We start from the raw sequence: 17,832 nt of genomic DNA on the forward strand, positions 1-17,832 counted from the left end.
ATTTGTGTTTTTCTCTGTAAAAGCTGCTTGAATCAGAACTTGACTGTGCACGGAGTATTCATGTTCATCCACTTCCTTAGAGAATATTCTCTTCCCCCTCCAACAAAAGCCACTTCACAGCTGCTAGATGCCTTTGCAGAAGGCATGAGGGAACTATTATAGAATTCCAAACTGACTATCTTATAACCTTCCCTCTGTAAAACATTTTACCTCTGTACCAGCACTCTGACTCCTAGCCTGGTATTTGTGTGTGCCTGCACTACAGCCAGGTGCACCGTGACTGCAACACAGCCAGACCAAACTCCTATCTTCCCACGGAATTCATGGAAGATTACAAACAGCCTTCACCTGAGGCTATGAAACCCACAGGCAAAATAAAAATCTAACGCTCCCTTTCAAGCAGAGCAAGCAACACTCAGAGGGACATGATGGAGTCCAGCTCTTGAGCTAAGGATGCTTCCCATTTTAGTTACACTGTGATTCAGGTCTATTATTGTAGATACCTAAACTTTGGATTAATTTAAGGGAGTTTTACCTTGATAGATGCCAAGAGTAGAATAGTTTTAAGTAGGGTACTCATTGGCCCTAGTGAGACTCGTATTCATTTTATTAATTAATGCATATGAATACTAGGGGATTTCTGTGTTCCCAATACTGTTCCAGTGCTACTCCTCTTCGTCTCCAGCACACACAATGTCACTGCATAACAGTTGTGATGACACTGGGGGATCAACGTACCTGAATGGACAACTCTTTCTGCTCATCAAAAACAGGGTCACCATTATAATAAAGAAATTTTTATCTAGGAAGCACCCACCCTGCTTCATACACCGAGTGAATTCCTGGCCCCACTCTCTACAAAAACACTTCACCCCAGTTAAAGTAAAAAGGCTGCAAAAATAAGGCCATGAACTAAGACAAAACTGACAATTTAAAGCGAACAAAACAAACCCCAGTTATAAGCGGATAGCAAAGAAGAGGCTGAGATTTCAGTGTGGAATAGCTATCCACAGCATAGGATGTCACAGGGACAGGCCTCAGTATAACTTACAAATTGTTTGACTCAACTAATAAAAACAGTTTAGTCTGAAAAAGACCATCTGTACAAAGGGTTTGTCTAAGACTAAGTCAGTCTTAAGAACGTGAGCTAGTATCATCAGGTATACATTGCAGACAAGTATAAAGGATGCAGGAGCTATCAGTTCTACAATCAGACTGCAATATGGAACAATGATTTAAGTGTACATCTTAAGAGGAATCTCTCAACACTCACTAATTCACACAAAATCACTTACATGGTAACACATAAATAGCTTTAACACACAGTCTATGGCCCTGGACCTGCTCTGAGGGTGATAAAGGGGGCAAAAGTGATTTGCATCAGCTTTCTAACCTGTCTGCATACAGATTTACAGAGATGTAGCAGCACAAGAAAAGCTGGACATAAACTTACAGAATCAGAAAAGTTGATTACATAGCAAAGGACTATCCCAAGAACATCTCAAAGCAAACTACTGGTAACTTAACTCTACCACCAGTTTGCAATTTTACGTAAAGACTCAGAAAGTAGAGTAGATTTGGTTCAATTAACTTATCATTCATAACCACAAAGGTAAAAACTAAACAATGTTCCCTAAAGGAATGGCATATACTGGGCTAGCTGCACTGTGGCAAAAAAAATAAAAATGTTTGACCTAATTCTTCATATTGCCAGTTTTTACAGCCCTTTCAGAGCTCAGTAAATACCCTTTGCTCTTGTTCAAACATTGTGTTTTGTGCCATATTGTTCTTTGATGCATGTTTGCACTTCATCAGCTTTCATCATCATCAGCTTCTTACTGTTACTCTTTACCTGGTCATTTTGTACATACAAAATTCACAAAATTTGTCTTTTTGGATAGTACAAGTTATTGATATTTAACATATTCACTAGTGGTGTTCTCTCAAAAACTAAACACTCAGAAAAACCCCAGTATTTCACTTATTCAAACTGATGCAAACTACATGTTAGCTATGCAGAACTTTGACTTTTGGATTTTCATATTTCTGCAATGTATTCAAACATTAAATTAGTGTACGCACAAAGTGCTCTCAGGAAGTATGGCCTACAGCACTGCAGATCTGCAGTATATAAAAATATACCAGCTTGCTTTATAAACACTCTTGAGACTTTTTATAGAGTTTTCTTACATTTCTCATATTTGAAGAGAATTTGAGACTTCTCCACTACAGATTACAGAGTCTCTCAAATTGATACTAGGCTGGCCTTTAGCTGCCAAGAGAAGACCCCCCAGGTCTTTTTCGATTGTTGCTATTAGGGTTGGAAATTTTGATTCAGTTTTGCGATTCACAGGTCACTGATATTGTGCTTATTTGATATGGTTTCAACTGTTACAAAAAGCTTCATCTCTTCATCCAACACCTCATTCACATAATCTTCCTCTACTAGAGAGCTGATTCACAGTGCAAATGTTTACTTCAATAGTTCTCTGCCCTGTGACTCTCAGCTTCCTGTGACTGCTCCAGGAACTGCTCAGCTGTCATCAGCTCACAGCTGCTCCTTCCCCAGCCCCTGCTCACCTCCTGTCATCACCTCTCACCTGTAGATGCTTTCCAGCAACGGTCCCTTCCTCTGAATCAAACACAGCCTCCATTGCACTTCTCAGTTTGAATCATGCTATACTTATATTACTATTCTTATTTTCATCAAGGAGACTGACTTTCCTCTATATGCCAAACCATTAATCCAGTGTCAGTGAAGCTTTTCCCACTATTTCCAATCTTACAGCTCACATTTGGTTCACTTCTGGCTATTTGTAGCCAACTCTAATCATTTTATCTAGGTTTAGTTTCTTTTTAAAAAAATTCATGTTTTCCATAGTCTTATTATTTTGTCAATCTATTTGCTTTTGCAAGAAACAACCTACTTGTTTACTTCTTCCTCTCTTTCACCATCCCCCAGGTTTCTCCTAGAGAAAAGCAAAGTCATATTCAGTAATCTGACCCCTTTGAGATTATCAGTATTATTTTAATTACTCCTAATTTCCAGCTTGGGAAAGGGCTTTGCTCTCATTAAAAAGAACATATAATCACTGTTCAAATACAAGTTCACTGAAGAATGCTTGACTCCAGAGGAAGAAGTCTCTCCTTATATTAGCAATTTATCATCCTCCACATACTATTTCCTTGTCATATTTTCTGACGATTGCTCTCTTTGCTTCCAAAGCAAAATAGCAATTGTAGCATCTTGGTACTTCCTGAGACTTTGCTATGCAATTCTTAGGGGTGACAATGTCTAGTTTTCAGTCACTTAAAGAGTTTCTATCCAATTTGTCCCTCAACCACTTCTTAACACTCTCTGAACAACAGGCAGTGGAAAAAGCTTAAATACAGACAACAGACTCCCTGGTCAAACATGTAAGGAATTTCACATTCTAGATCACCCAGTGTCCATCCTTACCCTCAGCTAGCAAACCCAAACTCATTTCCTATTACATACCATAAAATTCATTTGCCTCCTTCACACTACAGAGCTGCACCTGCTTTTACCTTCTTGGCTACTTTGGTGTTAGAATTTCTACTTCTTCACAGCCATTAATGAGATCACAGAGCTAAAAACATAGAAGCCTGGGAATGTGCAGAACTTACTACATGTAACAAGCAAGGAATCTTACCATAGGCTTCTATGCAGGTGTAGGTATGTGCAGATTTAATACAGGAAACAGCACACAGGTACAGTATGTCACAGAGGCAAAACATGGAGTGAATTAAAAAAAAAGCAGTTATTCTCTTAGTCTGGATAAGTAGGTTTAGCTTGTCTAACAATGACTACTTACCTGTGATGAATGAGAAAGCATTCATGATACCGACAAACAAAAGCTTTAAAGGGTATTGGGCTTTGATGGATCAGCATGGCCAGTTGGGCCTCTCTTGATCAATATTCTGGTTTTGCCTATGGAATGTTTCCATTTTAACCCACTGTGTGTACCTGATGATAATCAATGCAACTTTGGTCACTCTCCTCTCCGAGGCTTGTGCCAGCCATCATTTCACAGCGGGTACCTTCCTTAATACTTGGGATAGATGTGTTCTAATGTGACTGTTACACTCTGTGCTGTAGGGCTCAGAGACAATATAAGGGCTACCTCTCAGTGATCTCACACTCTCATCCACAAAAGAAAACGCCAAACTCATTCCTTTAATTGCATGACAAAGAACAAGAGTGCATAAAGGAATTTCAAAATTTGGCAGGTACATGAACTCTCTCTATATGGATAAGAATTTGTTCCTTTATTTTCTCAAGCTTCTGACTGGCATTTCTCATCACAGCTGAGGCAGCTCTTATTTTCTTGGATCTCAACTACTCCAGGAATTCTAAAATGATGTGTTAGGTGAGAGGAAGGCAACCTTTTATTTCTTTCTCTGAACAGGCAGAACATGCTTTTATCGCTGCTGAGGCTGTTTTACTCTATAATACCTAGTCTACCCTTCTGAAAACTTCAAATACTTCTCACTTTCCAAGAAACTCCTCTGTTTGCACTGAGAACTACTGAAAATAGATTCTGCCTTAGAACAGACTGAAGCAGCCACAGTTATTTGCTACTACCTAAAATGTGGTAAGAAATAGAGAGACTGAGAAAAAATGTAATTTAAATATCTGTTTTGGAGGATGCCTGTTCAAAATATGTATCTGATCTGTAAGAAGGCCTGTGATAGAAACTACTCTTTACTTAGCCTCCCTGGCTGCAACTAAGCTCAAAGATTCCTACTGAGGTATGCAATAAACACATTTATTATAATTTGAGCCACTCGCCCCAAAATACTTGTTCCCAGCTATCATTCTATACTACTATACTGTAAACCATTTTATCTTGAGCAGAATTTCAACTCAAATAATATCTTTTATTGTTACAGGAATAGCTCCTGAAATAGACCCTTAGTTAAGGGTCCCTGACAACATAAAATGATTCTAGTCAGCTTGTAGTGGCAAAGCACCACCATGGTCTGATGATTCTCAAACACGTGTGCCAGCATGGATTAAGGTTTGTGGGGTCTTTCCCCCAGCAAATAAGTATCCACGTGAAAAAAAGCAACTATATCAACCAATAGCAATAGAAGTACAGTGGAATTGCTGTTGCAGTCAGATAGGGGGAGAATCCTAATATAAAAGTAGAAACTGGCATCACAAGGACCATATAGAAAGCTGAAGAAAACATTCTCCCATCCTAGCTAAACCCGAGGTTAGAATAGTGATTGTCTTTTGAGTCTTTATTGCCTTATCTCCAAAGCTTTCATTCCCCGTCACCTACAATTTTCTAAACCAATGCAAAAAGACAAATTACACACCTACCATCACCATTTGGATAGCCCAGAAGCACTGCAGGATAATTAACAGTTCTTCAGTTCTGGCAAAAGAAGTAGAACACACTTTATAGGACAGGGACAGCTAGGTGAAGTAATCTGCTGCTCAAGCCATAAATCTCTCTGAACTAGACAATAACTAAGAATACTACTTAAGTCTCAGAGATGCAACATCATCCACATGTACCACAGAGAGAAAAAACAGGCTTTAAACAGCTAACATGGAAAAAAACCTAAAATGGAGAAGTAAAAATGTGCAGAGTGAATATCCTGAAACCCATTCAGAAGATTAGACTCAAAACTGTGAAACTTAAGTCTGGATGAGGTACTCTGTTCACTTGCTATTTCTGAAGTCTCCTTTTCTAGCCTGTAGCAGCTGCCATGTGCCATTTCCTCAGAAATTCCTGGTCTGCCTCACTACAGAAGACAGTACATTACCAAATAAAATGGAATACTCATCAGTCAAGGAAAAGAAATAAGAAAAAATAAAGCAAGCTACCAACCAAAAGATGGTCCAGGACCTGTACCAGTAGCTCAGGCACCCATCCTATTTTTCCTAAGTTTAACTCTGAAGGAGTATATCAAAACAACAGCAACTACAGGAGGAAGAGGAGGAAGATCTTGCTGCCAGACTGAAAAATAGGAAACCCTTACATAGTTCTCCACAGACTGAACAATTTTGCAAATACCTGTAAATGAGACTGTCAGTTACTGATAGAACCATTTAGACACTCACCCAGCAGTGAAATAACATAAAACTCTTGCAAGTTCAAGGCAGAAAGACTCATATTTTTGGAATCAAACATCCAACAAAAGAGCTGCAAACAGGCTCTTGCTAAGTGTGTTACATCTCCACTTTCCCTCAGTTACAGTAGTAAGTACAGACCACAGAATATCAGTACCCATTAGCATTTTTTCTGTTTAACAAGGCTTGACAACTCTGGAGTACTGGCCATACCTAGGGAAAAGCAGCTTCCGAGAGATGCCACATGAAAGGCTTTGCCCAACAGCGAGGGCAGAACCCAGCCACAGTGGCACAGTTCCTCAAGCACCTCAAACAAACCCACAGCCTTTCCTGCCACAGCACCATGCACAAGCCAGCTGGGTCAGCCTCAGCTTTAATGTGAGGGCAACTCATGCAGCAGATCAGTTGATCTTACAAGGTTTGGACTGAGAAAAGAGAAGTAACGTAGTTGTTTTGTTTCTTAAATTACAGAAGGAATTGAAAGATATCTATAGGCTGCAAGTCCATGCTGTGTTCATTTTACACACTTTTACCTGTCACAGAGCTGTCAGTTGACATTTGTCAGGACTGACATCACAAGGCATCAAACTTTAAAGTAAATAAAAATGTCAGGGAGCTATTTTTCTCCACAGTTCTTAACTTGCCTCTAGCACAATTTTTTAAGCAATTTTATTCTGCATCACATGACTTCCAAGCAAGGCTTGCCCAGAGAGCCATCTATGTGAGTACTCATTGCTTTCTGTACAGACAAGAAAACACACTCATGGACCCATGGAGGTCAGACACAAAGCCACAAATATGCATTAAGTCAAGGTGTGAAGATAGAGGTTAAACAGATTAGTGTCTGTTCTAACAACCTTGATCAAAACCACACCAGATTCATGCTGAATCACATGGATTTCCCCCCCACCACCACCACTTTAGTGAAAAAGATCAGAAAGATCTTTCAGCCAGGAGGGGTTTTAGAATATCTGTGAGAAGTCCCAACAAGTTTGAAAGTTTATATCCAATTTTTCAAAGCCTAGATCACAGAAACTAACCAGGCAAGTAGCGAACACCTATATGTGTGGGAGGATTTGTATACACAGAAAAATCCTTTCACCAGGAAACAAATTACTCGTTAGTCTCACCAGACAAGTGTGCCAGGGAGATTCCATCCTTATTCTGGAAAACTTCTACTCAATGTAGCTCAATGCTGGATGCCTCTATGGGGACAAAAGCTATCTTTTGTAAGCCTAAGACTAAAACAAACCTGGAGGAAGGGCACTGAACAGCTACAGGATAGAGATCAAAACGAATGTTTTGCTAAATATATGTAGATTGAATTGAATTTGGGTTCATAAGTGTTGTTTATATGAAAACCAGATATCTCTTATTAAAGAAACCCAGTTGTAACCATCCCTAAATGTTACTGTCTAGGAAACATCTATACACCTCAGAAATGAAAAAGCAGTAATTATACAATATCAACTAGTCACTTTTAGATGCAAAATCGATCCAGGAGCAGCTTTGTTTGAACACTCCATCAGCTTTACAGAAAAGCTTTTAGCACACTTACATTCTGCCTGGGGCCACCTCCATTTGTAAGACAGGAAGTGTCCCCAGTCACATCTGATGGATGACAGACACCTTATCTCTGCTGGTACCTGGTGTTACAGCTTGGAACAGCAGCATTCAGACTGCCCTACACAAACACAATCTCCCCTTGAGTCAACACTCACCAGTGATTCTGCAAAACAGTGCCCTGATAGCTGCTAGTTAATCATTGTACAATGCAAAATCCATTTCTGCTGCAAGCTGGTTTTGAGATTTCATAAAGGAAATATGAATTGGCTTACAAAAACTTACTGAAAGTGAACAAAAACAGTGGAAGCAGCAACAAAAATAGAATCTATTCCCCAAGGCAAGCAGTGGATGGCTAGAAAGTAGAAAGGAAGGAAGGAAGAGTGACTTCTCACCCCTCTTCATTGCTTCCCAAGAAACTCTACTCTTTACCCAACACACAAGTTCCTAAACTGAATCTATCCAACCTAGGGATAGAAACTGTGACTGATGATTCCAAATGATTGCCAAAGCTTCAACTGCAACCTTGCAGCACGTTCAGAGGCCAAGACAGCAAACTGCAATCAGAATCACTGCTTCATCAACAGAATTACAGTGAAATTGTAGTAACAACTAAGCGCAAAGAAAATTACTCTTTCCTGGGATCTGCTATCCAGTCTTCTGAACTAGAAAGTACAGGTTTTAACCTAGCAGCAGGAAGATTCAGACACAGAAAGAGTATCAGAAATCCAGCTTTTCACATAGTCTGGGCAAAAACCCACCACTTTTCTGGCATTCTATGGAAAAAGGTGAAGTCAGCTTTACTCACAGGAGATACAAATGTATGATTTACTAGAATGCAGACCCCAAAGAGCAAAGAATAATGCATTTCAAATCTTTAAGGAATTGAAGTATAAGGTGTTTGCCTGTCAAAAAAAAAAAAAAAAAAGCCCAAAGCACCTGACACCCAATAAGCTACAAATTTTAATTCTCGTTTTACTGTAGCAAGCATTCTGTGCTACTACTATTCACCAGCTGTGCCCTGGGGGCACTTACTGCAGGTCACAGTTCTAACCGAACAGCTGATGTGAGAAGGAAAACCAACACATCCCTGTGCAAACCTACAGCTCTTTAAAATTCTTAAAACATTCTGCTGTGTTAAAGTACTGTGCAATTTCACTGCAATTGTCACAAGTTGTGTCTCATTCAGAAACTGGTGACAAGTTCTGCCCAAATATGAGACTTGGAATTGAGAAAAGGAAAACCTCAAGCATTACTGTCTCTCCTGGGTGTCAAATTATTTAAAAACAAAATAAGCAGAACAAACAGCAAAGCTTCTGATCAAGGTTGAAATACTTAGGGAAGTTAATATATAAAGTATAAATTATTGTGTTAATTTACAGTGCACAAAGTTACTGTACACACAGGTTCTGCATAGACAGTCTTAAGTTTACACTGACAGTAAAATGATATACTTCACATTAGGTGAGACCAAATGAGGCCTCTGTACTTCACGGGTAATAAATGAACACATGTAGACGTCTAACAGCTATGCTAGAACACCCAGGTTAATGCTAAGCTTCTTACCTGATCTTCTTCTTCATCCTCTTCATCTTCTGCCAGCCGCTGCCTGCCCACTTCATACAGCCTGCACACCGTGTCCATGTTCATGGCATCCATGCTGCCTTGGTTCTGGAGAGGAGATGCCCACACAGCAGTTAGGCCCAGGAATTAAGCTCAGCATTCAGAATCAATGCTGTATCTGATCTCAATCATAGAAACACCACCAAAATCCTTCCCTCCCATTTACTAGCAGCAGTACAATCAGCACTGTAAATGAGTCTTTCTGGTCTCAAGGACCAGCCCAAGAGTACCTAAATATTTTTCTGCTTCTGTCATCCACAAGTTACAGGCTTACTAGCAGAATTAACAAAACCTTTATTGGATCCTTAACAAGCTTTGGGTTAGTTCTCACTCACTGCACACAACTTCCTTTCAGATCTGCCTCCCTGTCCTATCCCAGAACCACAGGAATTGAGAGGATGCTACCAGCTGTCATACGCAAGAGATCCAGAAGACAAGCAGTGATATCCCAAGCAACCACATGTCCTGAAATAATGTTTCCAAATGACTCCCATAAAAGAAATTTTTCTTAGTCTCACAACCTTGACAACTCCAATTTCAGTAGTTAAACATGAAGGTTTCCCTGCTACAAATTCTTGACTCACTTTTTTTTGGTCTGTAAAGTTCAGTGGTTCAGAGTATGAAGCTGATGTGATTTTAAATTAGTTACTATATGTACATAGTCAGCATTCAAAAAATTGGGTACTGACAACATAATACTGGGCAAAGAACTGGACCTCTAACAAACCAGAAGTTGTGCTCGTTAATTTTTGCATCAGATCCTTAGCTTCTGGGACTTTGCTAGGAAGACAAATGTAAAAGGAATAATAAAAGTAATTCATAGAAAAGCCCCCAGAAGATTGCACTTCCCAGTTATTCAGTACAGTGCACATTTTAATGTACAAGAATGGGAAATTATTGCTATAAATAGGAAAAAATGCATTTCTTTCTATGCTTATGAGAATAAATATTTTAAATTGGGAAGAGTGTTTTGAAGTTGAAGGAATGAGAGGCAGCAATACAAGACTGCAATTGGTGGAGAACAAAAAAACTAATGGCATCTTTACCATCATCAAAACACCAGCGCCGCTTAGGACATGAATTCAAAAATATGAACTGCAAAAATAAAACCCCAACATTGCACTCAAACCACAGCTACAGAGACCAGAGTTTATTCTTAGCTGCTTTACCTCAATGACAGCCAGATAGCAGTCCTTGCTGTCTGTGCACAGGTCAAAGATATTCCTCTTTACATCAATGGTAGCTGGAAAACATCACAAAAACTCAGTGGTTAACTGCATGTTAACTTGATGTTCACTGAAAAATAGTGTATCAACACAGATAACAATCTTGGGACAAGAAACAACAGCTGAAACAAAAGTGAAATGAACATTTGTAATTAATTCAACCTGTAATAAAGAATAGAAATGTTGGAGGCCATTGTAAAAAACAGCCATGCCAGATCTCAACCTGCTCTGCACAGTGCCTCCTCCCTTGATAATACATTTATTGGCTCCTCCAAGCACAGTAAAAACAGATACTCTTTCAGGATAGGTGGCAACCAAGGGACTGAGTTGTAACCCATGTCTCCTTTGAGTAGCAAAAGCCACATTTGTTTATGTCTACAGCAGCAATTAGCTTAGCTCCAGGAGCTGAGAAAAACCCAAAGGCCCATCCTGAAATGAGACCAATGTTATCCTGGCCAAATGACCTGCTATCTCAGATTATGGCTTACTTGGAAAGAAGAAAGGAAAATAAAGCCAGAACTGCTGAACAGCAGCAAGTAAGGCAATTACACATTGAATAGGATATGATAATTGAAATTATTTTGGTGCTAAATCCAACTCTTGTGCTTCACTGAGAACAGGTCACGGCAGAGTTTGCTTTCTTCTCTCCTTTGCATGTGTGAGAAGCCAATGTTACTAAGAAGAACTTTCAGTAAACCTTCAAACCTCCAGATCAAGCTATTTGTTCCTCTCACTCTTACCTATAGGTTTATAATCAGTTGCATTAAATGTCCTGAAAGAAGAGCCAAAGGGACTTCTCATTCTCTCCTCCAGAAGGTCATCCTCATCATCTGCCTGCAACATAGCTGATACAAGGAAAGATTATTTCACAAATTCACCCTCCATTCATCACTCATTAATCAACTTAATATCAAATCAGATTCTGACATCAGTTTTCTTTATATTTAACAGCTTTGCAAGATCCATTTATCGGCTCTTCCAAAGCTGCCTTTATTATACTGCCTATCATCAAAACTTAATGCAGAGGACAAAATTATTTTCTCAAGCCTCATCAGATTTGCCACTATACAACAGGTTGATTTTTTAGTCTCTCAAATTAGTTGCGATATTGCTGATGTTACAGAAAACTCTCTTTGTCAGCAATATATGCAGCATGAACAACCTGAAGAAAATCTAGTTCACACATTCCAGTAAGGCCTGGACTTAGACTGACTCAAGTTCCAATTTCACTGAACATCTACTTATCTCAAACAAGAGGTGACCAAGGAGAGTGATTAAGCCTAAGCAGTCCTACCTCCATACATCACTGTGCCAGTATAGTTGAAGACCACACGACACTGATCCAGTGCAGGTACTGTGTGTAACAAATGGAAAGTTCGGAGGTCCCACTGAAAGAACTCAAGCTAAGGACAACAAACAGTTGAATGTTTCCAAATCCTTTTCAATGCAGCAGCAAAGAACTGATTAATGGTGTTCAAGACATTGCCACTCTCTTGCAAATGTGATGGAACCAGAGTTGGATTCTAGCACTACAGTTCCCTTCCATGTGTTCAAAATTAAAAAGCTCTTTCAAGAGCTGATTACTCAAAATGTCATTCCCAGTCATGAGATGTTACTGCAGTAGCTGCAAGGCTGGTAAAGGATGGAAAGAGAGTAGAAATACCATGGAGCACATCAGAAAAGAAAATCTCTTGCTCTCTCTCTGTGTTAAGTATTTCCTCCAGGCTATATTATAGGCAGAATCTAGATTTAGATTAGGTCCTGTCTGACAGTCCCTAATTTCTTGATTCACATATGAAAACTCTTGTTACCACACATAAGGTGTAACAAACACCATTAATACAACTTCTGCAAACAGCTACTTCTCTATCCATGTCAATTCCTTGGGTCCCAGCATGGCAGTTACCACAGTGGCCAAAGGATACAATTTCAGTGTTGACTATGACCTCCAGCCCATTGGGATGGAAAACACCACTGATAGTCATGTTGAATTTGTCAAACTTGTGGATGGCTTGTGCTGATCTGACATCCCAGAGGACACCATCATTTAGGACAAGGTCATCAGTGGGGTTAAAGGTGGCACAATTCTTCTTATAGTTGTTGGCAAGATCTGGGTTAAACAGAGTCAATAGCTTGTTGCCAGTCTGAATATCATAGATCTTTTAGATTAAAAAAGAAAAAGAAAGATTAGTCACAATTTGCAGTATATCTGTGCCAAAGATCACCCCATATTACCCCTTCTATGCTGCTTCCAGAATCACCCCATGCTCCATTTCATGTGAGAGCATTCCATAAATCATCTTCCTTCCAGTCCCTTAACAGTTTTTCACAGCTGGAACCAAGTCTCACAACAGGTTTTGGCCAGTACTCAGCTTACTGCAGGCTCACTGATAGGTTTCACTCCAATCAGGATGAGTTCCAAAGAAACTAACCCCACTATGAGGAGTGGAATGTGAAGCCGCAGTCACAAGGTACCACTTAGCCAGCAACTGCCTCAGAAATGGAATTGCTTTCAGAGCAGATAGTATTTACAAACATGAAGACTCCAAAGCATACAGTGAGGGGAAAAAAAACAAACTGCAGAAAAGGAGTTAAAACTCCTGGCATCTACACAGAAAGGCAACTTTGAGCTTTGTCACAACAAACTGTTGGAATATAAAAAGGGCTTTAACTAATACAAAGGGTTATCTCCTCAGATAAATTTGGTCTGTAACATCCCTCAGAGCCTAGCTCCTGTTCAAACTTAGAGGAAAATATTCTCTAGCACACAAAAACAAACCTGTTTACCAGATAAACACAATACACAAACTGATCTGACTTCCAGCTAAATCCAAGGTAAAAACTGGGCAGGAATGAAAAGTTTACTTAAACAAATGAGAACAATACATAAACTTATAAATAATTTGATTTTTTAATGCAAATACTCTTTCAAGAGATGGTGCCTATAGCAAATGCAAAGTAGCACTGAAGAAACAGAACCCTCTGCAGCCTGTCTGTCCAATTTGCAGGTATTCACACAAAACACTACAACATCATTCTCTGAAAATAGAGTGGTAAAATTAAATTACCCAAAAGCAAGCTGAAAATTTGGGGGGGCCCAGTTGGGTAATAAAAGCCCCTGGGGGTTCTTCAGGGTCATTTCCACAGCTGTTGACTGAGCAACACTTTACAGTGGAAAAATACTGAAAAATAAAGCAAAGCAAGCAACTTCAGAGTGGGGGGAAAAAAAAATCCTGCACAACCTCTCTCAGACAAACACAAAGCTAATTCTACAATTGCCCAGAATACTAACCACAGAGGCAACACATCCACACTGTTTGTGCTACAGCTGCTTTGGGATGGTCAAGTTTGTACTCTCAGACACAGGGAGAAGTTATTTGATGCTTTCAGAGCTTTTGTCTGAAGCTGCTTAGCTCACCAGCTACACAAAGCATCACAGCACCCACAGCAGTTAATTATCATCCTATGGAGAATTATATTCCTGTCACAGCCTCACAACCATGAGGCTTCCTGGTACTTACGTGTGCAATGTCCCCCTTTGTGCCAATGACCCTATCCTGAGAGTGTTTGCTGAACTCCACATAGTGGTCATCAGGGAAGGAATGCCTGGAGATAGAGTCAGTAAAGAAGTCAAGGAACTGCAGATTCAAACCATCTGCATGAACCAAACACAACCCCAACACAGGTTTCAACAACAGAGAAAAATAAAGATGTAGAAAACACCCTCCCTCGTCACTGACCACGACACACTACAAGGCTGAAACGCTCCACTAGCATTTGCAGGAAAATCTCTATTCCAGACAGAGCCTTTACAGCAGACCAGTGACAAAACCACAAATAGCAAATTCATAGACTTGCCATCAACAATGCCTGCCATAAACATAACATTGTTTAGAGGAGTGAGCAATGAATGGCATAATGAACATTCAGACACACATACAGGTCTAAGGCACCTTAAACCTCTCATCTGAAGAATGGCCTCTAGCTGACCCCAAGCAGCTCGCACCAAAACAGTTGCTTACAACTAAGGTAGACAACAGTCAAACCTTTTAAAAATGAACAGCCTTCCACCCATTTTTTATGGGAAGCAACAACTGTACATACTGAAATAAATTTTAAATAGCTTTAACCAGGTCTGAAATTTTCACTATGCAAATCACCACGCTAATCAAATTCTGTATATGGCTACAGAAAGACTGCCAAGTTAATTTACAGACATGAAAGTAAAAATACAAACATATTTCTTTGCATTCAGGAACAACAGTGGTTTTACTTTTACTGATCTTGCATTAAACAGGACTATGAGTAGTTAGAATTTACTCTGTCTTTACCTAATAGGGAAGATACCAACACAAGAAAAGGAACACATTTTACTTTACACAAGAGACAGTGTGAGATCTGTGCTGTGCTGTTTTTCAGAGTTTCTTCTAAAGGTCTCTGCCTATATCATGGTCCTTCTAACTGCAGCATAGCCCACAGCTGATTCAGAATACACCTACTTCATGTCAAAGACAGACTTCATTCCCCACAATGCAGACAGAGGTTGGCTCCACGTAGCAGATGTCAGCAACAAAGATCCATCCTGTATTTCCAGATTGGAGTGGAGGGGGAGAAAGGGGAAAGAATACCAGGGAAAACAGAGGTTATCATTTTACCTGTACATTTTTAATTTACACTTACAAGTTATATTTAGGAATTATAGCAGATTTTGTGCTTAAAAACTACTCCTATGAGGACAAATTCTAGGTATCTAATACTATGTATAGTATAAAGAGCCCTCAGCAGACAGAAAAATGCTACAGAAAGCAATGGAAACAATTTGTGATGCTAGCAGCAGATAAACTTGGGATAATCCATGACTGAATTTGAATTAATCACTCCCTGTGACTGGAGTCCATTCTGCTTGTAAATCAGTTACCTTTTATTCCTTCCTAGAATCATCCCCAAAAAGACTTCTTTCTCCAGCAAAGGAAGATTATATAAACTCTGATATCTTATCTCACACTTATCTTAAATACATAGTCAGTTTAAGCATTTTTCCACTTGCAGACATATATGTTAATTTCTTATGAAGATACACAGCCACTGTGTATCCTCTCTATTATCTTGAGAAGAAAAAAAACGTAATTATAGAACTCACAAGAGAGCGAGCGAGCAAGAGCGTGTGCAGCTATTAATCGTACCTTAATGGCAGGCCTTGCAAGTTAGCCTGTGGGTGCACTTTAGACATACATATCCAGACAACCCCAAAACATACCAGAACTTAGGCAATGAGAACTTCTATAAATCAGAAAAGGTCTATGACTCCTTACCCTGGATGGCTCAAGGTGCGTGATGGCAGAGTTATGGCAGTTGTAACTGGCCTCTTCCTGTCCACTGAACACGTTATACAGTTTCAACTGCCCCGTGCAAGTACCCAGCATTAGGAATCGTTCTCTTGCAGAAAATGCACAACAGGTAAAGCCACTCTCATCCTCGTTTGCTTCCCTGAACACAGAAATTGGACGGAACCTGGAAAAGATAAAAACACATGGGTCACCAAAAAGGGAGAAGCAAAACTGAACTGCTGACTGATTATATTAAATCCAGCCCTTAAAAATCACGTAGGTACAAGTTACAGCTTTGTTCTAGAGCAAGCTAAATGTCAATTGTAAGACTACTGCTCACGTGCACGTTACAACAGAGCCTGCAACCTTTCACGGTTTGTTTTGCATTATTTAGTACCTAAAGCACATCATTAAGCACTTGGAGACCATCTTCAAAGTTGGACTGATGGAAAACTTGTCGTGTCATCACCTGAATAAGGACAGACAGCTAAGCAGAAAAATTTCTAACAGTTCTGAAGCAGTCAACACAAGACGACATGTCACATCAGCCAAACAACCTCCTAACTTCTCAAGGTGATACTGGTTTTACTGTGAAGATGCTTTCAAGAATATGTCATCTTTATTTTTATAAAGTTTGAATCATTTTCCAGTTTAACCTCAGTAAAGAAAGTCCACAAAGGCAACTTGTGGTGCTGCAGATTCAGCTGCAAGAGCAAAACATGGATTCCATTGTCCTGCATGTGTCAGCCAACTATCCTCATGGCTGTGAGGCTACATCCTCACGGCTACACTCTGATGGAAAACTGGTGTTACATGCTTACCTTCCAAAGGAGAAGGAGCTGTGAGCTTCATTACTCAATGCTGCTAATGAATCAACATGATAGTGAAAATAAAGTGTGCTTTATGTACTAAGGACAAGACAAACAGAATGACCTCTAAAAATGCCTTACAAGGCTCTCACACTGTCACTGCAAATAAAACCATTTTTCTCTCCAAGGACACCCACTGTGGGACTGCACAGCCTGAATCCAAGTAAGGCATTATGGCACAGGGTACATCCTGAGAGGGATCATGAAACATTTTTCTTCCTTACCTGCTAAATATAAGATGTCTATCAAAGCAGCCACCGTCCACCCCTCCGTACTTCGGAAAGGCTGCCCTGCGGGTCAGCCGTGAGGTAAAGTTAGTCGGCGCCTGGCGCCTCTGTTTTGGCTCAGGACACTGGTGGGGAGTAAAGAGAGAGAAAGGGGGACAGGTGGCAACAGGGTTCTTGCAGCGGGCATGCTGCTCCCTAAGGTACTCTGTGATTATACTGTCCAGCGTGGGTGGGGAAGGAAGGTGTCTGTCCAGCTGCTTTTTGATAGCTGGGCTCTGGCTGTAGGCGCCATGGTCCGATTTTTGTCGCAACACTCTGATTTTTCTGCCGTTGCAGGGAGACGGCCTCTCCCTGACAAAGCTAATCCTGCCAATCAGAGGAGAGTTGCTGGCATAAGAAGGGCCTGGAAGGGCAAGTGGACCTTGGGATGCAGATGGCCTTGCCTGAGCGTGGACAGAGGTGGCAGTGGAACCTACAGCAGTGTGGGTACTCAAACGGGCTGAGATGCCGTTAGCTATGCGAGGAGTGCGAGGCAGAGTCACAGGAGAGCCGCAACAGAACAGGGGTGAGATGAGTGAGATGCTGCAGTCATGGGCAGGTCAGCCTCTTTTGTCAGGACAGATGCAGTTTCTCCCAGGCCCTTAGAGATGAGATGGTTCCGAATCAGCAGCAGCAGCTCCTTCTCAGGAAATGTGATCCTTGACTGGGCCACCACATCTGCCTTCTGCAGCCGAGCCAGGGAGACGTCCGTGCCGATGAGCAGCGGCTTCCCCGAGACACGCTCTATCAGCTCTGCAGCATACTTGCAGAACTTCACGTGCTCACTGCGCTTGTCCTGGAGCACAGGCTCCTTCATCAGCTGCTGAATCTGACAGCTGCTGAAGAGGGGAA

General features: G+C 40.5%; 1 protein-coding gene across 1 annotated transcript in view; it reads right to left on the minus strand.

Moving 5' to 3' along the window:
• The window catches only part of VPRBP (Vpr (HIV-1) binding protein), a 46,357-nt gene that overhangs the window by 8,158 nt on the left and 20,367 nt on the right, over positions 1-17,832 (minus strand). The window contains 10 exon segments of the mRNA XM_009084735.1: positions 9,236-9,340; positions 10,462-10,535; positions 11,259-11,363; positions 11,813-11,906; positions 12,444-12,677; positions 14,040-14,124; positions 15,018-15,100; positions 15,831-16,029; positions 16,939-17,509; positions 17,512-17,832. The exon segment at positions 17,512-17,832 is cut by the window's right edge and continues 354 nt beyond it. Coding sequence (XP_009082983.1) covers positions 9,236-9,340; positions 10,462-10,535; positions 11,259-11,363; positions 11,813-11,906; positions 12,444-12,677; positions 14,040-14,124; positions 15,018-15,100; positions 15,831-16,029; positions 16,939-17,509; positions 17,512-17,832 — 1,871 coding nt within the window.

Source organism: Acanthisitta chloris, unplaced genomic scaffold (genome assembly GCF_000695815.1).
Source record: "Acanthisitta chloris isolate BGI_N310 unplaced genomic scaffold, ASM69581v1 scaffold27320, whole genome shotgun sequence".
Lineage (NCBI taxonomy): Eukaryota > Metazoa > Chordata > Aves > Passeriformes > Acanthisittidae > Acanthisitta > Acanthisitta chloris.